Source organism: Grampus griseus (genome assembly GCF_964374135.1).
Source record: "Grampus griseus genome assembly, chromosome: 4".
Lineage (NCBI taxonomy): Eukaryota > Metazoa > Chordata > Mammalia > Artiodactyla > Delphinidae > Grampus > Grampus griseus.
This window is the reverse complement of record NC_138997.1, coordinates 49,648,894-49,674,363: the sequence shown is the minus strand read 5'-3', so window position 1 is coordinate 49,674,363 and position 25,470 is coordinate 49,648,894. Positions and strand designations below refer to the sequence as shown.

Below are 25,470 nucleotides of genomic sequence, written 5' to 3'. Positions count from 1 at the left end.
CCTTTTTTTGTATATAATTTTTCTATTATCTTAATAAATTCTATGCACCAGTATGTCATAACCATTAAAAAGAACTGCTGGATCGTGTCTCCTGTGGTCCCATATTATAGTCAATATGTGCTTCATAATTAGCCCATTAAAAGAAAATTAGGACATAAAAGATAACCCTAATTCATCTTCCATGACCTGCATCATATTCTATGCAGTTTTATTTTTATTTTGTCATTCCCTCTTTTGCTTATACAGTGGGTTTAAGTCATAGACCGAGGGTTGAACAGGAGGTGCAAGGCCTTCTGCTGTAGCACTGCTTAGGCTTGCATTTGCCAAGATACTTTACCAGCGCAGCTGACATTTTGTCATTCATGGTAACATGGTCTTTTGGGATAACCATGGATATTTGAAAGACCCATCATTTTAGTTTCCTTTTATTGACCTAACCTATGTTTTAGCAGTTTCTGTATAAAGCTTGCAGGAATCAGAAAAGGAGAAGCAGTGTATCTGGATAATTACCAGACCTGGGTAATTCTCTAGCTTTGGGTTTGAATAAAACCCAGATTTGGAAAATGTCCCCGAGAATAATGTCTATGCACATCCTAAGTGTAATGATGGGTGGGTATAGAAGAGAAGTTTTTGTGAAAGTAGTGGCTAAATATATCCAGCTTATTACCAGATAGTAGCTCAGCTCCAGTGCAGCATCATAGGTGAGCATGTGAATAGAGTGTTCACGGATTAAAGAACATCTTACCTTGAACTTGTCTAATGACAGTGGAAATCTCAAGCATGAAGTTTTGGTAAACATACTTAGGAAAACAAAAAGGATAATAACAAGAAATAGTGAGTAAAAACTTCCTATTAATTTTGCTTGTTTTAAGACTTAAGGCTGAGATCGTGGCAGGTAATTTCCCAAGAGCTACTTCTTCCAAAGTTTTCCTCCTTCACTTTGTCATCCCTACAAAAGCCATTTTTGTCCTTTTATTGATCTGGAAACTTAAAGCATAAATATTTGACTTTATCAAGAGACACTCGTGTGCTCAAGTTATCCAGAATCCTTAAATACATCTGACATAACCATGCAGGCCAGACACTCTAAATTTTATTCTGTATTTATTTTCCAGTTACTTAGTTGCCTTAAGATGTTGCTTACATAGAATGGAATAAAACATTAAAGGTTTATTATCATGGAGAATACTCTTAAATTTTTTCTTATTCAGAGCAGGTTAATCAGTTCCACCCTAAGAAGCTATGTTGAAGGTATAAATTCAGATTTGACTAACATTTATTAAGCACCATCCAAATGCCAGACAGTTTACTACTGGATTTTAATAAACTATATTTTAATATATATAATATTTTAATAATATATATGTATCTTTGGGTGGTGAAGCTAATAGTAATCTTAGCTATATTTATTTAGAGTTTACCTGGTACTGGGCACTGTGCTAGCAGTTTTGCCTATATTGCCTTATTTAATCTGCACGGTAACCTTATGAGGTGGATGCTATCAAATCCAATCTCACCATTGCGGAACCTGTGGTCAAGAGGAGTGAGGTAATGTTCTCAAGTTTATGTGGCAAGGGAGTTGGGGCCACTGTGCTTCAGAAGGTGGAGCAGCCAGCATTCCAGCGCAGTTCTCCTGGGACTCCTTTCTCTATACTGTGAGGTGATGGTGCTTCAGAGCAGGCAAATCTGCCTCGTTGGCCGGTTGTTGCTTCTACTTGACCTGTTAGCCTCAAGTGAGCTTTGGTGCCTATTTCTGATGGTACCATTTCTGCTAACGTGTAAAGCGGAGGATTCATGGGGTAGTTCCTGGTGCCAGGTCACTAGAGGATAAAGAAGAACAGCCTTAAACAGTACAGTTGATATGCTCTACATAGGAGGTTTATATCATTGATGTGTGTATATCACCTTCTTTTTCTCCTCGTAGCTCCTGCAGCTTGTTCTTTCTCTAGATCTCTCATTAAACACAAAGACTAAAAGCCAGCTTAAGGTGGAAAAGTCACAGACACATTTTTTTCTTTTTTTTAGTATTTATTTTATTGACAATTGATTTACAATGTTGTGTTAATTTCTCCTGTACAGCAAAGTGGTTCTGTTATACATATATATACATTCTTTTTCATATTCTTTTCCATTATGGATATTGAGTATAGTTCCCTGTGCTATACAGTTGGACCTTGTTGCTTATCCATTCTCTATATAATAGTTTGCATCTGCTAATCCCAAACTCCTGAGCCTTCCCTCCCCCACTCCCCCTCTCCCTTCTCAACCACAAGTCTGTTCTCTGTGTCTGTGAGTCTGTTTCTGTTTCATAAGTAAGTTAATTTGTGTCATATTTTAGATTCCACATATAAGTGATATCATATGGTATTTGTCTTTTCTCTTTCTGACTTACTTCATTTAGTATGATAATCTTTAGGTCCATTCTTGCTGCAGCAAATGGCATTATTTCATTCTTTTTTATGGCTGAGTAGTATTCCATTGTATATATGTACCACGTCTCCTTTTTTTTTTTTGCCATACGCGGGCCTCTCACTGCTGTGGCCTCCCCTGCTGCAGAGCACAGACTCCGGACGCACAGGCTCAGCGGCCATGGCTCACGGGCCTAGCCACTCCGCGGCATGTGGGATCTTCCCGGACTGGGGCACGAACCCGTGCCCCCTGCATGGGCAGGCGGACTCTCAACCACTATGCCACCAGGGAAGCCCTGTACCACATCTTCTTTATCCATTCATCTATCAATGAACATTTAGGTTTTTCCATGTCCTGACTATTGTAAATAGTGCTGCAATGAACATTGGGGTGCATGTATATTTTTGAATTATAGTTTTGTCCGGATATTTTCCCAGGAGTGGGATTGCAGGGTCATATGCCAACTCTATTTTTAGCTATTTGAGGAGCCTCCAAAATGTTTTACATAGTGGCTGCACCAATTTACACTCCCACCAACAGTGTAGGAAGGTTCCCTTTTCTCCACACCCTCTCCAGCATTTGTTACTTGTAGACTTTTTAATGATGGCCATTCTGACCAGTGTGAGGTGGTACCTCAGTGTAGTTTTGATTTGCATTTCTCTAATAATTAGTGATGTTGAGCTCTTTTCACATGCTTGTTGACCATCGGTATGACAGACACATTTTTAAACATCTAGTACTGTGTTCATTCCTCCATTCCAGAGGATCAGCTAGAATTTGATACACAGAAAGGAGGATCAAGACGTGAAAATCCAAGGAATGTAAAATGATCAACCTGTGTAAATTACCTGAAACCAAGTATGGGACACAGGCTGTCCCAGTGACAGTTGGCTCATTCTAAATTAACCAGGTTCCTGGAGCAAAATGTTTCTTTTCTTCATAAGCCATGGTGCTAAGCAAATAGTGAAGACACAGAGTGCAGTGTGTTTTGGCTTTTCCATTTCACCGTTCCAGAATCCTAATTAAGGATATTACAGATTCTACACACAAGATCATTCTGCAATTGGTTGACAAAATATTTGCATTGTATGTGTCTGGATCCAAGTGGGGACCAAGGGCTCTTGTAGATCAAGTTTCCAATTGGAATTGATCATTCTCTCTTCTATGAGCTTAAAGAAATTTACTTTTAATCTTATTTATGGACTCTGCCATATCCTGCCAATATGTCTATTTATAGAAGTGCTTGTTTATATATTTATTTGGAAGTCTTTCTCTTGAAGCAGCTACTTATTAAAATAAGTAGGAAAAGTATATACTTCTTACTTTTGTTTTGATACTGGTCTTTTGGGATTTTGAGAGCCAATGTGCATAGCTTGTCTCAGAGGCATACTGAAAAGATGAAAGAAACTTGGATGAGCAAATTGACATGTATCCAGAACTCGAGAGTGGTTACTAAAAGTTCAGATTGGAACTCGTGGTCTTTATTATCTGTCATTCATTTCACAAGGAAAGAGCCTGGAATACCTTCCTCCTCCCCCCTCACTACTTGTTTCACACTAGGCAGAAAAGTGTGTTGCAAAAAGACCTTCACTCTGTTACGACAGGAAGCTCATAAAATTGCATCAAAGAATCTAGCTCAGGAAAGGCAGCTTCCCAGACACCCTCTAAATAGTGCCTTTGATTTCTCATGTGCTGTTTTCTTTCAAATGCTTAGACAGGTCAGACATTTCTATTTACAGTAGAGAGATCCACATCATCTAACGTTGGTGAATCGTTATCTCCCACCTTGAATTCTGTGGCTGCATAAATCATCTTGATTTTGATGAATAGAAATATTGGATAGGAAAAGGAAGAATGATGGACAAGGTTTTGGTACCAGCTCTACTTCTGGTTGACTCTGTAATCCTGGGCAAGAAACCTGGCATATCTTGCCTCAGAGTCCCATCCAACATAAAACGGGTATAAAAGTATACCTGGGGCTTCCCTGGTGGCACAGTGGTTGAGAGTCCGCCTGCCGATGCAGGGGACACGGGTTCGTGCCCTGGTTCGGGAAGATCCCACATGCCGCGAAGCGGCTGGGCCCGTGAGCCATGGCCGCTGAGCCTGCGCGTCCGGAGCCTGTGCTCCGCAATGGAAGAGGCCACAACAGTGAGAGGCCCGTGTACCGGTAAAAAAAAAAAAAAAAAAAAAAAAAAAAAAAAAAACAGTATACCTGTTTTGTGCTCTTATATGTTGTAAAATGAACAAACGGAATAATGTAAGAAAATGTACTTTAAGCTTTTTAGAACAAAATAGTAATAAGATTCTAGGTTTTACTACTAGTAATTTACTAACATCTTCTTCCTTCAGGGATTTATGTTTTGTCTTACTCTTTGGGCCAAGCATCCTTTATCCTATTTTGATTCTTTCTGTGACCTATAATGAAACACAAAGAATGAGAAAATAGAGTCTGCACGTGTGCTTGTTTTACCGATGAATTAGGGAAGCCCTGGCGGCAGCTAGCAAGAGGTTAAAAGTTTAACAATTCCAGAGCCTTCAAAGATCAGAATGGATTGCAAAAAACTAGGACCGAAGCTAAGTATTTTCTCCCCTTTTGTTTTCCTTATTTCAATTCTTTTGCCTTTATCTGCTGTCATTCATTTGTAGTCATTGAATGACCCCTTTCCTAGCTTCTCTTACTGACAGTAAACAATTGTCTTTCAGCTTTACTGAAGTGTAATTGACAAGTAAAATTATATTTAAAGCGTACAACATGATGATCTCCTTATGTGTATACATTGTGAAGGGATTCCCACTAATTTAATTAACATATCCATCACCTCACATATTTATTTTGTTTTATTTGGTGAGAACACTTAAGTTTTACTCTCTTAGGAAATTTCAGTTCTATGGTATAGTATTATCAACTGCAGTCACCATGTTATAATTCGATCCTCAGACCTTAGTTCTCTTACAACTGAAAATTTGTACCCTTTTACCGACTCTCTATTTTCCCCACCACCCAACCCCTGGCAACCACCAGACTTTTTTTTTTTTTCTAAGATTCCATCTATAAATGATACCATGCAGTGTTTGGCTTTCCATGTCTGACTTATATCACATAGCATAATGTCTTCCAGGTTCATCCATGCTTTTGCAAGTGGCAGGATTTCCTTCTTTTTTTTTTTTTTTTTGCGGTACGCTGGCCTCTCACTGTTGTGGCTTCTCCTGTTGCGGAGCACAGGCTCCAGACGCGCAGGCTCAGTGACCATGGCTCACGGGCCCAGCCGCTCTGCAGCATGTGGGATCTTCCCGGACCGGGGCACGAACCCGTGTCCCCTGCATCGGCAGGCGGACTCTCAACCACTGTGCCACCAGGGAAGCCCTCCTTCTTTTTTAAGGTTGAATAATTAACAAATATTTTTGAGTTCCTGTTAGTTAAGTGCCAGACTGGGCAGATTCTGGGAAAAAGCAGTGAACAAGCCATGCCCCTTTTCTTCTTCCCTCAGGGATCTTATATTCTAAATTGAAACAGTCAAATAAACCTGTCTGTTTCTTCTTAGAAGTTTATATAAGTGAGACCTAAAACATGGCAAACTAAGAAGACAGGCTAGAGGTCTGGGGGCTGGGTTGGGGGGCACTCTGGGACCAAACAATAATTAGCAATTTGGATGTTAAATGAACTTTGTGAGCCTCAAAGACAAAAACTGGGTAAGTGTTGTTTCATAATATTTCCATAAATGAGGGATAGTCTCTGCATAACAATTTATTTTCTAATACATAAAGCTTCAAATAATAGGAAAAGAGCTTATCCGATAAAGAAAAATCTTGTAATTATAGAATACTTTTTAAATCCTATGTTTTAATTTTAGACTCATAAGTAGAAAGGAAGCAATGAAATATTTCAAAGAGGAGGGTTGGTTTAATAAATAAACTAGGTTCTTCTGCAAGTGACATCTTCATAAATCTACAAATGATGCCAAACTGTATGAAAATAATTTAAAAATTAGATTAAATATTCATGCTCATTATAATAATACATTATATATAATTTATTATTTAGCACTTTTTTGTTTTCACACATTTTGCAAAGATATACTCTCATATGAATTCCAAAGTTCCAAAGTTCCAAAATCAGCTGATTCTTAATTAGTAAAGCTTCAATTCATGAGATTTGACTGTGCGTGAAGCCAGTGATCAACTTCCTCACTTATTAACAGCCATTTCTTCCACTAGGCAAAATATATTGAGTGCCTTTTAGTAACATAGAAGTGTTGGGTTTTTGTTTTTAAACCTGAAACAAAGTACAATATCATCTCCTTAAATATTTGTCGTTGTTTCTTATCAGATTAGAGCACAAAAGACGTCCAAATTTTTGGTTGTTTTATGTAGGTGAAAGGAGAATACAGTTATAATAAAGAAAAACTTATTGTGCCTTTATGTTGTTATTGAAGACATTTTTATTAATGCCTAAGCCTGCCTGTTTAGATTCCTAAATATGCATATAGGTCACTTTAATTTTATTTTTACAGTAAAAAATGGTCTTTTGCTTACAGTTAATATCTCCATGTCAAATGATACCACATTGGCTCCTGAAGATTTGCCAACTGTTTCTTCTACTGACGCAGTAAGTGGCTTAGTATTGCAGATCATTTGCATATTGTACACTCTAATAATATTCATAATATGATGTCTCCCACCACTCAGCAAGCCTAGTCTGAACACATATTTAATAGTCAGTGATGGTAGAGGGACAAGAAAAACATTTTCTGTACTCTAGTCAGCTTTTTTTCCTTTTCTTTTTTCTTTTAAACTTAAGTGCACTTAAAGTGCAACATACTTTTCAAACCTTCTCAGGAATTTGACTGTTATGTCCATTAATTGTCACCTTGAAATATTTTCACAAGGGAAAGTGAGCGAAGTTGCAAAGTGATAGCGTAGTATCCTCTCTTTGTTTCTAGTACGATTACGAATTCTTCTGACTACCAGATGGTGCTGTGTTCCCTTCACTGAGGGTGACTGTAGCAGGACACTTCCCGTGTCACTTAGAAAGGACCGTGCCTCTGTCACATGATATCCTTTCCCATGGCTTGTAACCAAGGATCTTTAAGGGACTGGAACTAAGCTTTAAAAATGAGCTGTTTTGCATGGAAGGTCGCACACTGGAAGAAGACTTTTGTGTTAGAGAAAAAGGGGAAAGTGCTGTTTCAGACTTGTAATTGTGTTCCTTCTACACTGGATATGGAATCTTACCAAAGAATATCAATCTCTCAGTTATAAAGACAGAACCCATACATAATACTTTGTATTGATCGAGTGCCCATCTCTCAGGAGACCAGAACACTTCTGCAGATATTATATAATCAGTGCCCACAACATCCCTTTCAAAGATGATGCTTTGTATCTTTCCTGGACAACTCTCACTTGACCCTGTTTCTCTCTTGTTTTCATATTCAATGGCTCTCTTGACTTCTTTCCTTACTGTTTTCTCTGACTTTCTCCAAACTTTGCCTCTCTGTTTCTTCCATGTTTGAGAGTGTGTGTGTGTGTGTGTGTGTGTGTGTGTGTGTGTGTGAGAGAGAGAGAGAGTGTGTGTATATGAAAGAGAGTATGTATATGTTTTAAAGGCCACATATAGAAGAGAGTTCAGTTTTCAATCTTCAAGCCAGTCAGCCAGCCTAGTGCCTAAAAAGGATGTGACTAAAACACAGAGAAAAATACTTCCTTCTAGACTTTTAAGGAATTTAATTAAAATCTAATTAAAAATTTAAAATATATATGTAACTAATTAAAACAGTAAGTTCATTTGCAATAAAAATTAATAAAATACTTCCAATGACTTAAAAAGAGATTGTTTCCTAACTTGTTTTTGTAACTAATCAAGGAAAGCTTTAAAATTAATGAATTTTTTAAGCCCTGTCTTTGGGCAAGTCCTGGAGAGAGTCTAGTAATTGATATGTAATTATAATAAGATGTCACTATAAGATTCATGGAAAACAAATGGAAGTTGTGGTTGACTTCTGGTACGACCATGACAGAGGACATAAAGGCACAATAATGATGATAATTTAGCTACCATTTATAAAGCATCTACAAGAGACCAGGTGTTTTATACATATTATCATCATTATAAACCTTAATATGTATTGTAATCATTAACACAACCTACTGGGCATAATTATCTCCATTTTATAAGTGAGAGCAACTGAAGCTCCAGAAGGTAAATAACCTTTCTTGCTCTAGGTCACATAGCGATAAGTTAGTAAAACAAAGACTGAACTGAAGTTTGGATGGTTCCACGACCTGTGCTATTGCTAATGCACCATGATGCTTCAGTGTTTGCAAATTGAAATGTTTACTATTGTTTACTTTTTTAGTTCCTATGAATGCTCTATACTCCAGGGCAGCAGTCCCCTCATGTGTGTATCAGTTGCACACCTTAATTAAAATGTTAAGTTGCTATGTCCAGCACCTCGAGAGAAGAAATTAGGGAAAAATATGTAATGTGTGTGTATGTAATTATAAAGGACCACTTTTTTTCTGTTCTTTATTTCTCCTTTTCTCTCTGTATCTATTCCTTTATGTATACTTTGCATAAACACACACACACACATATATGTGATCCAAAAATGAGTGTTAGAGAGGTAATACGATTTATTATCATCACTTATAGCACCTACTATTGAGCACCTACTAGGGGCCAGGCTCTTTACATTAATTGTTTATAATCCTCGCAATACCTTTGTGAGTTACGACGTTACCTGTATTTTATAGATGAAACGGAGGCTTATAAAGGTTAGCTGACTTTCCAAAGGCCATATGACCAGTATATAGTAAAACCAGAATTTGGACTCAGGGCCTTCTAACTCCAAAATCTGCATATTTCCATTCTTTGGGGGAGCAGAATAGCATGTCCTGTAGAAGGATTTACAGATACTTAGTTCTCATGTCAGACTGGTTGCAAACGCAGTGCCCCACTACTTTAAAAACAGGCTGTGGAACCTTCGCAGCTTCCCATCTATAAAATGGTGATGATAAGAGTATTCCCTCAAAGATGCTAGAAGAGCCAGATTAATAAATAGGCAAAACTTCGCAGAGTGGCTGGCACATACTTGTCTCTCAGTCAATGTTAGGTACTGTTTTTATTCTATTTAGGTGTTCTTATCATTCTACTGGGCCGTTTGGCACCAAAACTCAGGTTGGTGGAGAGAAGAAGTTGAAAGCCACTGCTTCTGACCACCTACCTGGGTCCTCTGTGTGTTTGGCCACACTAGCTCAGTTCCCCTGAGCCTTTCCTAAGACCTACAGTCAGCAGGACTTTATTTCCTTCTTTTCATTTGGCCATAATTAGATCATGAAAGAAGGTGCTGTAAGAGTGACATGCAGCCCCTGGGCACCCATGAAACGCCCTCTCACAAGGCCCTAAGAACATCCTGTCAGAGGAAGGAAGGTCTTTTCTTTTCAGCTTCATTAGCATGAAGACAAGCTTTCTTCTTCCTTGTGGTATGGGTTTGTTTTCTGGGGGAAACAACAGGAAAAACGGGGCATGAGAGCATTTAGACAGAAGTTAGAACTCAAGAATAACCACCCTTCAAGATAAAAGCCAGATTTTCCATTATTTGCATTTATTGTTGGAATCATTGTGTCTTTAAATCTTCTCACCGTCATCAGTTTTCCCATTGATTTCTCACTTCAGCCTGCAAAACACAGCTCTTTAAAAGGTCTCTGTAAATCTTTGAGACCAGCCACAGCTTATCCACACTGTATCTAAGCAATTAGTGTTGAGATTTGCTGGCTTCCACTTACCAGCTCTTAGAGGGAGAGAACAGATTTCAAAATCTAATGTCAGAAGCTTCTCTTCTGAAGATGTGATAGAATGGATCGGTTAGTATTTGTCTTTCATGTTAGATTCCTTGTTGTTTTCGTTTTTTATTAAATTGAGTCATACCGTAAAAGACACAGTTCTTATGTGCTCATTGCAATGAGTTTTGACAAGTTTTTACCTCATGTAACCACCACACAAAACAAGATATAGAACGTTTCCATCATCCCAGAAAGTGCTATGAAATGCTCTATTTCCTGTTTTATGTCCCAGCTTTTTGAGCCTTGGGAGATCTTTCTTTGCCAAACTGCTCTGCCCCCCGCCCCCGCCACCTTCAGAGGGCAGATGCCTTAGCCCTTTCGGAAGTAGCTGAATGCCACAGAGGGGTTTCTCTCTGCTCTCCTGCCCTGCTTCCCATCTTAGGAAAGTGGCTTTCTTGCATTTGATAGAGACTCTGTGTCTAAGAGGGGTTTCTCTCAGCTCTTCTGTTGAATCTCCAGGCTTTTCTGAACTATCTGTGCATTTGACAAAGACCATTAGAAAGTTTGCTGGGTGGACGGACACAGGCTTTGTTGACACCTGAGACTCCACAGAATTCCAACGTGTCACCCCAGACTATAGGCAACCATTAAAAATTCATTAAAGATTTGGCTTATTTCTCCATCCCTCCATCTACAGTGCATTTATCTTCCACCTGCTACTCCGCCAGGGATGAGGCGGCCATGGATCTCTTCTCTCCTATGAAGGTCTTGTAACTTTGGAATTTAGTTTATTTACGTTTCTTTGCATCCTCATCTCACTGGTGGAATTTTTTAAACTATGATTTTATAGCTTATCCTGCTTGCTTTTATTGTTAGGTTGGGACAACTAACAGTCTCCTGTAACTTTCTATATCTTGATCATAAGTAAGCAACCAATTAGTTTTGGTATTTCACAACAGTATATATAACTGCAGTCACAGCTCACATACATCCTGTAGACCATAAAGTAAGATTGCAGATCACTGCAAGTCTGGCTTACCCACTGCAGGGAAAAAGTCCTAAATGAGTACATTAACCACTTAACCTTGAGACTTTTATTTGTAGCATTACCCTCATTTATATATATGTTTGTATATAAATATACGTGTGTGTGTGTTTAAAGGCTTATATTTTACCAGTTGATACTCAAAGAGAGCAATGTAGACTCTTTAATTTTTATTTTTGAATTTTTTTGCTTATTGTATTACCCAATGAAGCATATCATGATAGTCTACATGGAGATGCTGTTAATCATGGGCCTAAGGCCTGTTACAGTCTCATAAACACCACTTGGCAGTCAGACATGGAAGTAAAAGTGCTGTGATTTGATGTACCTTCAGGGTGATTGTAGGAGCTAACGTTCATTTTCATGGGAAATGGAATGTCATATTAATCTTCTTGTGCATAGCATCCTTGTGATTTTCTCTCATTAAGAAAGTGAAGTGCAAAAACTATTCTGTCCTTAAATCTCCTTAAAGAGTACATGTTCCTACTTTTAAAAATATTATGGAAAATTTTAAACATGCACTAAAATAGAATAGTACAATAAATCCTCATATGTACACATCACCTAGCTTCAATGACTGTCAAAATTTTTCCCACTGCCTCTCATATATCCCCCACTTTTGTCTTTGCGGAGACTACTATGGTGTTTTAAATTTTAAAATTAATCCTTCAGTATACATTTTACTTTTAAGATTTATAAACATATTCACTCAATACAAATAGGGTCATCCTCTAGAAAATGAGATCCATAAAAACAGGTGGAAATTTCTTTTCATGAGATTGACCTCAGTTAAGACCATCAGCAACTTGGTCCCATTTCCTTTGCACCTTTTTTCTCACTACCCATTTACACAGACGTTCTGCTCTGGTCCACTCACTGTGAGTTCCTCTTCATGGTGAGCATTCAATAAGTGGTGCCTAAAGGACTTACTGGATGAGTGAATGAAGCATCATATGTCCCCGAATCTGCATCTTTGCTCATGGTGTCTCTCCATCTACTGCTTTACCTCTTTGTTTCTGCCAATGCAGAAAGAAATATACACCCAAAGTTTGTCACTTTTATTCCCCTCTTCATTGGCTTTTGTTACTCTCTCTGTCATTCCTTTCTAGTTTTGTTGTCCTGCCACACTTCTTCCTACTGCCTTTTGAGTATGAGAGTTCTACAAAGACCAGTTCTTTTTTCAAGGTGCAGTTTTTGTTTTCCCTGTGCTCAGTGAAATTAATCAGTCCCTCTTCTGATCTAATCATCTCTGTACCATTCATTTAGACACTTGCTTTTGATGCCTTGAATTATTAGTTAATATTTAAGTGGGCATATTTTATTTCTCCAATAAAACTTTTAAAAGTTGTTGTTTTTATTCTTCTTTATTGTTCCCTTAAGGCTTATCTTGGTTAGCCATGTAATTGGGGCCCAGTGCATTTTCTGTTTGCTTTTGGCCACATTTTTCTACTTTCTCTTTTGTTACTCAAAATAGCCTATAGCTAACTGAAATAGCATCACCAGAGTTAGAAAAAAAAATAGGGTCCCAGTTACATTTGAATTTCAGATAAATAATGAACAATATTTTTAGTGTAAGTATGTCCTACATATTACATAGAACATACTTATACTAAAAATATTATTCACTGTTTATTTGAAACTCATATGTAACTGGGAATACTGGATTTTACCTGATGATCTAAATTGAACTTTTTTTTTACTTTAGTTTTGTTCTCCAGATAGAAAGAGTAGATACACTGATAGATATCTTCCTTAAATATGTCAAATATTTGTGTCTTGATGAGTGATTTCATTCATTCAATTAACAAACATTTCTTTTGGCACCTGCTGTATCCTAAATTGAATTCTTCCCCTGTCTTTGCTCTTCTTTCTTATTTTTTGGTGACACACAGTCCCTTTGGTCTGCAGGCGTTATACTTTTGTCACTTCTGGCTTTTACCCATCCTGTCAAAAGAGGCCAAATCCTTGTCAATCTCCCTTTCTCTCTCTGCATCTTAATCTTTCACCTTCCTTCCTCCGTTCTTGTTTTTCCCAGCACCCCCTTTTTCCTTCCATACCCATAACTGGGTTCTTTCTCATCCACCACAAGCATCTCAAAAGTCTTCGCCAGCCCTAAAGAACTTGCCTTGATCCTGTAATGCTCGCATGCTCTAGCCTTTCCTTTTGTTACTGTATTTCTTAAAAATTGTCTGGAATTGCCATTTCAGTTTTTCATCCTCACATATTTCTCAACTCATTTCCCTTATTTGAACTCCCCTCAAGAAATTACCAAAAATATTCTAGTCACAAAAAAAGCAATGAAAATAAATCAATGGATTTTGTTCAGTCTTCATCCCTCATTATCATTTCTGCAACATTAGACCCTTATCAACCCTCCCCCACATATTACTATTTTCTCGTCCTTTGATTTTCAACACTGTGATTGTACTTTTCCTTTTACCCATCACTCTCAAAGTCTTTTGTGGTGTTTTTACTTCTATTGCAGGTACCCTAGATGTTTTACACTCGTTTCTTCTAGCACACTTTCCCTTTGTAGTTTTATTAAATTTTATTACTCCAGTGATCAGCTCTTTGCAGCTGACTCCTTAGTCGATGTCCCCAAACTTGACATCTCTCCTAGATGCAGGTCACCAGACCCATTGGACATCTCTCTGAGCATTTGCACCTTATAACACTGATGGTCTCATTGAAGGGAGCTACACTGTGCTTGCAATAGGAGGTTAGAAACATCATGAGAATTAGAGATGATGTGCTATGACAGTTCTGACAGGCAAAGAGGACTTCTGAGATTATATTCCCAACTGTTTTGTTATTAAAGTTCTGATTTAATCACTTAAATCCTGTGCATAGACTTTTGAGATAAAGATCAAAGCCATAGAGAAATGAGAATCACCTATAAGGAGTAAAGGACAGAGCGGCGAGATAAAAGTCTCCTGCATTAAGCTCAGAGGAGACAATGGTCGCTTGAACAAGAGTGTTAGCCATAGTTATGGGTGAGATGTGATGTATTCTAATATAAAGTCTTCACCATAATGTGACTTGCGAGAAAGAAAAGAATTAACGATGACTTCAAGTTTTCTGTTCTTAGAATTGAGGAGGATAAAGTTGCCATTAACAGAAATGGGCAAGACCCTAGGGGGAGCAGGTTTGAGGAAGATTAGGAGTTAGTTTTTGAACATGGTTAAGTTTAACATGCCTCTGAGGATGTAAGTACGGATGTAGAATAGTTTACTAAGAAGTAGGTACAAAATGGTTAATCTTTCTCTGAATTGGAGAACATTTGCTGAGAGATAAGAAATCACTGTTAATCCTGAAAGCAGGAAGTTGCTCTTAGAGTGAATGAAAATTGGAGTGTGGTTGAAATACACAGAGAATGTCGTATTAGGAGGACAGAATTATCTCAGTTATAACAACACGAAGGCAGTACTTCTGAAGCTTCTTTGCATCACTGCCTCCTTTGAGGTTCTAATGAAATCTTTGGTCGCTCTTCCCAGATAAATGTACATACACACAATGTTTTACATATTTCAGCAGATTGAGGGATTTCTTTCTTCTTCATGTCACTTGACATCTACGCTGGATGTGTCCAACACAGTATTGCCTTCTTTCAGGAACCAGTGTTATTTGGTTGTACATTTTCCACCATGACTTACTGAACTGTAAACAGAGTGGTTTTCACGTGAAGGATACTATTCACTTTAGAGCATTTTCCAAAGTTAGGAGCACAGTGATCTTCATGGTACTCTTTTGCAGCTATTTAAGTAAAAAGTCCTATTTGTAGTTGCACAGGAAAGTGAAGTTACTTTTTTCTGTGTTCCAACTGAGTGGTGATAGAGTTGAGATTGAAACCCATGAGGGTATTTTCCCAGTCGGCTGCTTTGATACATGTTCAGTATTTCCATGAACTAAAGAAGAATCATTTATATCTTTTTGCTTATTCTATGACTGAATTACAAATGATCAAAACCAGAATTATTTACAGTGAATCAACCAGCATCACAAACACTATTCATGAAATAATAAGTATAAAAGGCTGCCAAACAAAAATGTGTAATGTACTATTCTGATGAAATCATGAGATTTTTATTTAGTACAATAATGTAAAGTAACATAGGAGTCCTAGACAAGAGAGTAAACCACAGTAGGCACACTTTTGCTATGAAGAACCAGATAGTAAATATTTTAGGATTTGTGTGTCAGTCTCTGCTGAAATTACTCAGTGCTGCAGCTGTAGCAAAAAGCAGCCATGAACAGTGTGTAAATGAATGAGCATGGCTGTGTTTCAATAAAACTTTATTTACAGAAACAGGTAGCGGGTTGTATTTGGCCAGTGAAATGTTGTTTACTAAGTCCTAGATTAAACTACTCATGGTAATTTTAGGTAACTTTTTAATAAGAGATGGGTAGATAGATAAACAGATAGGTAGATAGATAATTCTGCTCAGCACTGGCCTCCCTCCAGGGTTCACCTACTTTGCTTTAAAGCTGCTGACCTAAGGCTGCCTACATAGAAAACTTCTTGTGTCCACGAACATGGAGTAGATTTAAGTTTATTGAATGCAGAAGCTACACTTAGAACTTCTCTGTATCAGCACCCAGCCCAGAATGGAGCTCAAAATGATTAGTTGAATAATCGCCCCAGTCAGTGGAATAAGTTGACCTATCTGGACCTTTCTCCATTCTCATCCTTACTTCACGTCACATGCTCCTAACCTGTCGTTAGAGAACTCGGTGTGAAGAGAGCACAGCCTGGAGCAAAGAGTGCTGTCCGTGAAGATGATGACAATTTTTAAAATTGAAGTACAGTTAATTTACAGTGTTGTGTTAGTTTCAGGTGTTCAGCAAAGTGATTCAGTTATACATATGTATACAAATCTATTCTTTTCCATTATAGGCTATTACAAGATACTGAATATAGTTCCCTGTGCTATACAGTAGGTCCTTGTTGTTTATGTATTTTAAATATAGTAGGGTGTATCTGTTAATCTCAAACTCCTCTCAGACTGAGCTAGGATTCCAGAGAGATGAGTCAGGAGCTGCTTTGCGGTAGGCAGGGACGTTGAGAGACAGAGAGACTCAAGGCCTCCTAACCGTGTAAAGGCAGAATAGCTCAGTTTTGTCCATTTTAATTATTGGGGTCCTGGGTAAATTTTAAATGAAAAAGATGTTTCACTGATGATAAAAATTTAAAAACCATTAGCTTCTAGCAAGTGGCAACTTGTATCAGCGCAGTTTTTGTTGTTTTTAATGTTTCCTTTACTTAGGTAAGGCAAAATTGACCTCTGAAGCAAAAGATGTTATTTCTACGCAGAAGTATCTGTTTCATAGATAACAAAATGAGATATGTGATAGTAAAAATTATATAAATTGATATATGTGATGATTAAATCATAAGCTAATTATCTAACACTCTACTTTTCATCTTTACTTATATACATCATTAATAATGAGTCATGCTTGGTCTTAATGTTTAGTTTACGATATGGATTTTGCCTGAAGTTTTACAGAATTAAGATTCATTGATACCAGCTTATGCAGAATAGTAACACTGAAATAACACAAATAATATAGATGTCTTTTCAGTGATATTTAAGTAGAATTATTTTTAGCTAGTTTGTTTTATGGGAGTGGGAAACTGTGTGTTAAGATACAGATACTGATATAAATACATGCTGCCTAAAGTTTTTATACTGAAGCCCTTAGTGAAAGATGGTGTTGGAGGCTAAAATTTCTGTACAATGACACAAAGAATCATTTGAGGCATACAAAATTGTGTTACTGGCATTTTAAGTTGATGTAAACAAGAAACCATGTCTGTCCTGCACATCTGTATAGTTTTCACCTCAACCTGAATCTCTGTAAGAAAATCAATAAAACTGCCTCTTGGGGTTGTTTTAATGCAGCTTACCTCTTCTGGGAGCTGCAGCTATAAAGAAAGATTCTGCTGATATTAAAGTGCTGAAATTAAAGTGAAATTATGGTAAATTTTTGCTGGTTTTAAACCAAAGAAATCTGTTACCTGTTATGACCTCTAAACTTCAAAGGTATTACGCAAAAAATATTCATATGCAGAAATCTGAAAAACAAAATGAGATGTGATTAATCACCTCTCAGAAACAGACTTTAACAAAAGAGTAATTGTGCAATTCAGCTGTTTACAAGTTGAAACTAATATTTCAGGGAAAGATCTAGAGTTTTGGGGGGGGGTTTCCTGACTTATGTAAGAACTTTACCTTTTGAGCTCTATAAAAATATGAACTCTTTCTGGTCAGAGATTCTTCTTTTATGTGTGTGACCTTCTTTTATGACTAGATGACTTATATTAAGAGAATTCATGAATAGTAAAGGATATTGATGCATTTGGTGAGAGGGACAACTCTTGCCTCCAACGGACAGGAAAAGTTTTTCTTTCTATATTTCTTTGAAAGGTATTCTCAAATTACTCTTCTGTTAGCACATGACATACTCATTAGCCCTGCACCTAAGAGAAAATCCAGCATCACGGCACCAGCAGATTCAGTGTCTGGTGAAAGTCTGCTTCCTGGTTCTAGACAGTCTTCTCATTGTGTCCTCATGTGACAGAAGGAACAAGGAGCACTCTGGGGTCTCTTTTGCAAGGGCACTAATCCCATTCATGAAGACTCCACCCTCTTGACCTAATCACCTCTCAAAGGCCTTGCCTCCGAATACCATCACATAGGCGATAAAGTTTCAGCATATGAATTTTAGGGGAGCCCAAATATTCAGACAGTAGCACCCCATTAGCGTTGGTGAGTAACTGGCTGCAAGAGGGCATAACCTTCCAGGTGAGGCTGCTCTTAAGCAGCAAAAGGCAGTTTTCTAGAGAAGGAGACAGCTGTGAGCTGATAGCAGCTAAAACTCAGCAGCTGGAGGATGGGTGCCCAGGCCTTATCCACTACGCTAGCAAAAGGATTCTCTTGCATATTGGAAACAGAAACAGGAGTGAGCTCCTGTCAAGAAATACAGCACTGACAACATGACAGCAGTTCACGAGCCAGAAGAAAATTTGAAAATTGACCTGTGAGCTTGAGGCCATGTAACACAGGGCTAGAGATCCCATACCCAACTCCACAGCCCATCACAGCACTCTCCAATAATGGATTCTCTTGACACTGACCTGGAGTCAACAAGAAAAGCTGTATTTTATTAGGTTATGCAATTGAAAAAAGCAGAGATCTCCAACATTTTTATAGTTTAGTTCCTGAAGTCACCAATCTCTATAGTTATTTAGAAAAGAAATAGCTCATTTGTGAAAGCTCTGGGTAAATTAGTTAACCAAATGTAACCTTGAGAGCATTAACTCTATGGCCATCAGCTTGAAGCACAAGAATCTGTGCACTACAGAAATCAGTACTTTTTTTTTTTTGGCTGCTTAGTGCAGCCTGCGGGATCCTAGTTCCCCAACCAGGGGTTGAACCCGTTCCCTCTGCACTGGGAGCGTGGAGTCTCAACCACTGGACCTCCAGGGAAGCCCCATCAGAAGTCATCACTTTTTGAACAACAAAGGTGTTTCAGAGAGTCTCACGTTTGGAGACTTAAGATATTATTGTGTCTTGGTTTACTCTCAGGAAGGTTCACAGGAAAGAAAGACTTTGTGGTTTGTTTCTGTTGAACAGATGGTTGATTGTAGGGTTGTAGCACAAACCAGCTAACGGATTGCATCATTCTCATTGTATTTTCAATAATTGATAGCCTCCTGGCCCCCCTTACCTGTTATTCCATTAACACCTCCTCAGGTGTCACCTTCCAATGGTTTACCCTCAGGCTGTTTTACAGAGACTCTTAGCATAATTCCGTATATAGCCCATCAAGTATCAAAAGCTGCTTTTGTTGTGGCACAGTGTTCCCCAGAAAAATTTTCCTGTTTTTCTTCTTCAGCACCATAATGCTACCTTTGACTGGGCATTTCTGACGACGAAGGAGTGTTTGAAATATGGAGGAAAGCTCATGGGCAACAACTGTGGTTTTGTTCCTGATATCACTCTCATGTCTTTCATCCTTTTCTTGGGCACCTACACCTCTTCTATGGCTCTGAAAAAATTCAAAACTAGTCGTTATTTTCCAACCACGGTAAGTACCTGAGCTTTAAGTAATTTTCATTGAATTCCCACTGTATTAACAATAATACAGCTTTACAAAATGAAAAAGGCACCTGTAATTCAACCTTTCCAATATAAATTTGTGCATTTAAAAAATTGCTTTCCAGTCTGTGTCTATGTGCATACATATTCTTAATATAATTGTAGTCTAGCTTTGAAAAACCATCCAAGGATTTTGCTCACATAATTCTACCCTAAATTCTGACTGTTGTAATTCCAAATGTACTGAAAGAAAAAAGTGGGCTGTATTCTATACAAAAATGCACAAGTTAAGAAAAGACCTTCTAAATCCATAGTGTGTTTGAGTACCTAAGCCAAAACTCTTTTCATATTAATCAGGAATTTTGACATAGAACTCTTTGTTCATCAGCTGCACATGAGAGTAATTGAGTAGTTGAATCATGGACTGTAGGAGTAAACTTGAGCCGTGCTACACTAGTACTGGTGTAAGATATGAGTGTCATCTGAGCCAACCTTCCCTTCCCATAGTGACAAACGCCCTACTGTGGAAACACAGATAATTGAGCTGAGTTGTGCAGACATCCTGTCTCCCATTAATATGCTTAGGTGAGCTCAAAGTCAAAAATGTGGTTCCTTGAGAGACTACAAGACCAACATTTAGTTAATGGCATTTTGTGTTTTTACCTGCAGAACAAAACTAATCCTTTGCTTTACAGTTCAGTTCTCACTGTTTAGGGTGTCAATACTTCTTAGTATTGTTGATTATACCTCATTTTTATCAATGAGCTGCTCTCCACAGCTGAAATCTCATGAATCTCTCCTCCTGTGTTCTTGTAGAAGGAGCAGGAGAACTTTGGAAGACATGAGATGCAGTCGATAAAGTTCCTTTTCTTAATTCCTGGGAAGTGAAACTGACAATTAATACGTTCACTTTCAGCTAGGAAATTTTTTGACTCTCTGATATTTCTTTTAAAATGGAAAATAAAGGGAAGGTTTGATGATTGTCTCAACCTGTTTCGGTGGCTATAACAGAATACCAGACTGGAAGGCTTATAAACTACAGAAATTTGTTTCTCACAGCTCTGGAGGCCAGGAGGTCCAAGATCAGTGCCAGCATGGTTGGGTGAGAGCCCTCTTGCTGGTTCCTAGCCAGCACCTTTTCACTGTGCCCTCAGGAGGTAGAAGGGCTGGGGAGCTCTGCAGAGTGTCCTTTATAGGAATGCTAATGCCATTCCTGAAGGCTCCATCCTCATGTTCTTCCTAAGGCCCCACCTCCTAATATCATCTTCTTGTGGGTTAGAATTTCAACATATGGATTTTGGAGGGTCGCAACATTCAGACCACAGCTGTAATGAAATGTCCCGAGCTAGCTGGCCCAAAGAATGAAACATTTTCTCAAAGTGAAATGTAGGAAGAAGCGTTCAACTTTGTCTGCCTTAAATGGACATCACAAACTGGTGGTCCACAGGCAGAATTCAGCCCCCAGACATTCTTTGTTTACTTCACAGTTTGTAAACACACACATGCACACACATACACACTTGGAGGCTTAGGTGGAACCTGTCCTTTGCAGGTAGTTACTGTCCTCACGACTCTCTGTTGTCTAAGACTTGGCTGCTTCACACATTCAGATTAAGTGCCTATCCCTGAAGACATTTGAGCTTGTGACACCAGTTCACGCACTGGGAAATGTGCTTACTTGATCCACCTCTTCAGTGGTATATTACGTGTAGAACAGATTCCTGGGTAGAGGTCTTTGAGGGTGATTTCTTCTTCTCTATTGAGGTTTTTCCTTCTTAATTATTAATTCATGGGGCATTTTTTTTGTGGGTTTTTTTTGGCTCACACTTTGGGAATTATCACCCTTTTTATATCTTTCATTTGCCAAAGTCTGATATTATTTAGGCATAGTAGTAGGTAGAAAAGTAGAAAATTTGTGAAGCACTTGTAAATCATAGTTGGCAAAATAATTTCAACCTTAAAATGAATAGTGATGAATTTTTTTTCCCCCCCGGTACGCGGGCCTCTCACTGCTGTGGCCTCTCCCATTGCGGAGCACAGGCTTCGGACGCGTAGGCTCAGCAGCCATGGCTCACAGGCCCAGCTGCTCCGCGGCATGTGGGATCTTCCCGGACCGGGGCACGAACCCGTGTCCCCTGCATCGGCAGGCGGACCCTCAACCACTGCGCCACCAGGGAAGCCCAATAGTGATGAATTTTAATAGACATCACCTTTTTTTCCCAGCAGTAATTCCCAAATTGATAATAGCTCTTTAGACTAAAAGAAATTGCCCCTTATAAGAGCCCAAACAGGTAATTTCTCAGACATTGATAAATGCAATTGAGAAATGTTGAAAAATGTTGAATATGTGAAAATAGAATAATGATAGCATTCTAATTACAATTCCTATTGAGAAGGTTCTCGCATTGTTTACAATTGTTTACACCAAATTATAAAATAAACAGGCAGGAGAAAATATATGTGATTTCTAAGGAGTGATGTTTAAGTGTGTAGGCTTTCACTCTGTCATCTCCCCTACTTACTTCACGTTTATAGCTAAATAATAATACATACATAAATTCATAACATACATACATGGATAATAAGAGCATTTTTTTTCCTCTCATTTGCCAAAACATGTTTTCATTTAAACTGTCATTTAAAAGGATGGTTTCTATAGGTAGGAGCACATAGGTTTATAGATTCTTATACTTGTATACTATATTCTACAATTAAAACATATGCTTAAACATGGTAAGTTAGATAGTCCTTGACTACTGTGACAGTAATCAAGCCTAACTGTTACTGCTTCCTCGCTCACACCAACAGTTCACGTGAAACCTCTAAAATTGCAAAATGCTAATACTGGATGGCAGTGTCCTTGCCGTACAAAATGTCCGATTCTCCTTTAACTTCACAGTCATTGCTATCTTGCACTCTCATTTCCAAACTTTTGCATGAGTTGTTAGTCGATGAAGACTGTAAACTGCTGGGAAACTGTTATACTTTTATTTTACTCCTCACATCAATTAGCACCAGGTTGGATGCAGGCTAGTACTCAATATTTGTTGACTAGTGGAAACCAGTCAAGTAGAGATAAATGCTGCAATTTATGGAAAGAGCACAGATGTAGGAACCCAGAAGCAGTAGATGCTAGTGCCAGCACTGCCATTAACTGTGCACCCTTTGATAGCTAAATGTGGACTTTAGTCCACATGCGTAAAGGGAGAGACTTAAAGAAATTAATAGATGACAGTTAACATCCTTTAAACTCTAGTATTCTATAATTTTAAAGAGAGTTTTCTCATTCCATCTCCTAAAATAAGTTCTCTGTATTCAACTTGTGCTTATAGCAATGATCAGGACTTACAGGTTCCCAAAAGTTCATTATCTTCTCCATCTTTATGCCAGGTCTGCTTTTGCAGCTGCTGCCAACCTCTCTCTGTGGATGATCCACAATCGCCGTGTAGCAAATTCAAAACGTGGGGTTGTCTTTCCACAGTGGAACGTCCTTATCTTCTGGTACTCCTTACCTCAGCTAATAATATCACCTCTCTTCACAGCCACCCAAGATCAAAATCTTAAAATCATACTTGGTGTATCAGTCAGAGTCCCAGCAGGAAGCAAATTATACCCTCAAATTAGGATAGTCTGAGGGGTTTAATGAAAGCATCATTTGCAAAGGTGAGATCAGGTTTAGGGAAACGGCAAAGGAGAGTGTAGTGTCTGGTAGCAGTGGGACTGTTACTATCCCTCACTCAAAGAATGTGGAAAAGGAGTGGTTGCTGGAACCTGGGGAAGACAAAATGGTAGAGAGAGCTTTCCTGAAAGGCCCCATGAGTTTGGATTGAGGGGTTTAGCCAGTCTGAGGCAACCTCAAAGGGATATAGCTTTGGGAATCAATGCTCTGATCTCTCTCTTCCCCCCATGGCCTGCCCAGGCTGAAGGCTTCTGGAATCTGGAGAGCACGTGAGCCTATTGTAGACCACACAGGTCAGCCTCCCAAGGCAGAGAGCCTGGTGGAAAAGAGTAGAAATGGATCTGGTATGATAAAAGATGATATCCATCGTATTTACCTTTCCAAGTTTTTCTTTATCAAGTTAAACTCGTCAGCCCCCTCGATTATCCTGCTATAATCGCTCTCCTTTATATGTACACTTATGCTCCCCTAGTTCAGTCTCTCATTGCCTTTGCCTAGACCAGGGTTGGTTATCCACACTTCCCCTCCCTCATGAAGCCACTGGCAGTCCATAAGTGTGAACACTTAAGATGAAACAGTTTGCCTTTGCTAGCCTGTCCATCAGGAATTTGATTTGTCTGTCAGGCACTTCCAGAGAGCCCTAATGCTCAGTGGAACAGGGTGGAGTACAGTACCCCACTGACTGCCCCCTTTGTGCTCCCCACCCCTTTTAGAGGGGTGCATTAGTCTGTTATCCCATACATTTACTCTTCTGTTACATCGGCCTCAAGTCTTTTGCCAGTGTTTTGGCATCAAAACTTCCTGAAGGAGCATCACAGCATAATCTGTGGTCTTCTGTGGCAGATGGCCTGGGGTATTACCAGGAAATGTTCTTCCAGAGTCCCCTACCGACAAGTGGTGGTGCTCACGGAGCAGAGATGCCATCACTGCAATATGTAGTGGCAAAATGAAAGCAGTCAGCTTGAAGATGGAGCAGGATTGTGATTAGTAGAACTCATAAAGCCACAGAGCCTCTGAATTAGGCAGAATTATTGATACTTTAATATAGTCAGATGCAGTGTGGCTGGTTGATGTACGTAATTGGCATGAAAATGTTTTTCTTAAGGATCTACTTAATTTCCTCTTTTTCCTCCCCTTGGAAAAAGTAAGAGTTCTAACACGCCCATGAATTGATGTAATGGTAAGATTCTTTAATATCCTTCTGGTTGTTATTGTCATTTAAATAGAGAAGATCAGAAAGTGCCAGGTACCGTTAATAACTTTGGCAACTTCTGTGGTTTATTTAGATGACATTTGAGCAGAATGTTCTTTGATATCCTTCTTAAAAAAATAACAGTATTCTAAATTCTATAGTTAATTAGTATATTCATTCAATATTGAAAAAAATTATTTTGAGTCTGATGTGTGCTTGATACAACACTGGATGGTAAGGCTACAAAAACAAGTAATTCATGGGCCTGGAATATAGTAGGAACTTAATATGTATTTGTTGAATAAGTTAGATTTTTTGAGTTTTTAAATGGGATGATTCATTTTGATCCTTCTGCCTTATTCATGCTTACTGTCTACTGTAGGATCACACTTTGGTGACTTCATGTGACCTAAGTAAATTGATGGTGGTCTTTGAGGAGCTGGCTTTATGGATGAGAAAAAAGTGTAGGGCTTCAGGAATTTCAGTGAAAACACAATGAGCATTTTAGTTAGGTGACACGTTAGTTTTTATCCATATAAAACACAGTTTAGGATTCTACAATTAGCTGTATTTTTGGAACCATGATTCTTAGTTGGCCTTTTGGCCTGTGACAATTCTATTAATGTTGGATGTGTTTAGTTTAGTTTATAAACAACTCTTTACAAGAATCAGGTAGCATCCCTACTCTGTTTTCTTTTTCTCTCAGAAATTTTTTTGGTGAATGGTAAAAACTATCAAATTGAAACAAATAATGTATCCAAGTATGAGGAAGAAATAGTGAGCCTGTATTCTTTGTCCCATCCTAGTGTTAATAATACTGGGTGACATTTGGCTGGTTCTTGCGGAAACATCAGACCACATCCTGCCATTGAAGCTCATTTGGAAAATGACTTTGCTTGTCAGTGAAAGGGAATCAGATTTTCAAATTCTTGTGTTATTTTGTACCAAGGAAAATAATTTTTAAAGTCAAATTTGTTTTTAATTCAAAACTCACTTTCATATTTTTTTTTTCTTAAGAATGACAGAGGGTAATAGGTTCTGAACACAATCCAATCTGTTCAACATTCAACAAAGATTACAAATACTTAAGTTTTTGTGGATGTATAACAAAAAATACAGTCAACCTGAATTGAGCCCAAAGAAAAAAAAGGTTGGGAGCATTGTTTGGCCAAAGTGTTTTTGAGGGTTTTGTTTGTTTGCAAAGTCCCTTTTGCCGTGTGATGTGAGAGGTTTTAATGTCAGCATAGAGGTAGTCTGTGGA

The 25,470-nt window shown here is 38.4% G+C and overlaps 1 protein-coding gene across 4 annotated transcripts in view; it reads left to right on the top strand.

The window, feature by feature from the left end:
* Positions 1-25,470, top strand: part of SLC4A4 (solute carrier family 4 member 4) — a 353,776-nt gene that overhangs the window by 279,221 nt on the left and 49,085 nt on the right. For all 4 annotated transcript variants that reach the window (XM_082653633.1, XM_082653632.1, XM_082653631.1 and 1 more), the window contains exons 15-16: positions 6,945-7,015; positions 19,136-19,327. In XM_082653633.1, the coding sequence (XP_082509759.1) occupies positions 6,945-7,015; positions 19,136-19,327 (263 nt within the window). The remainder of the gene's footprint in view (positions 1-6,944; positions 7,016-19,135; positions 19,328-25,470) is intronic.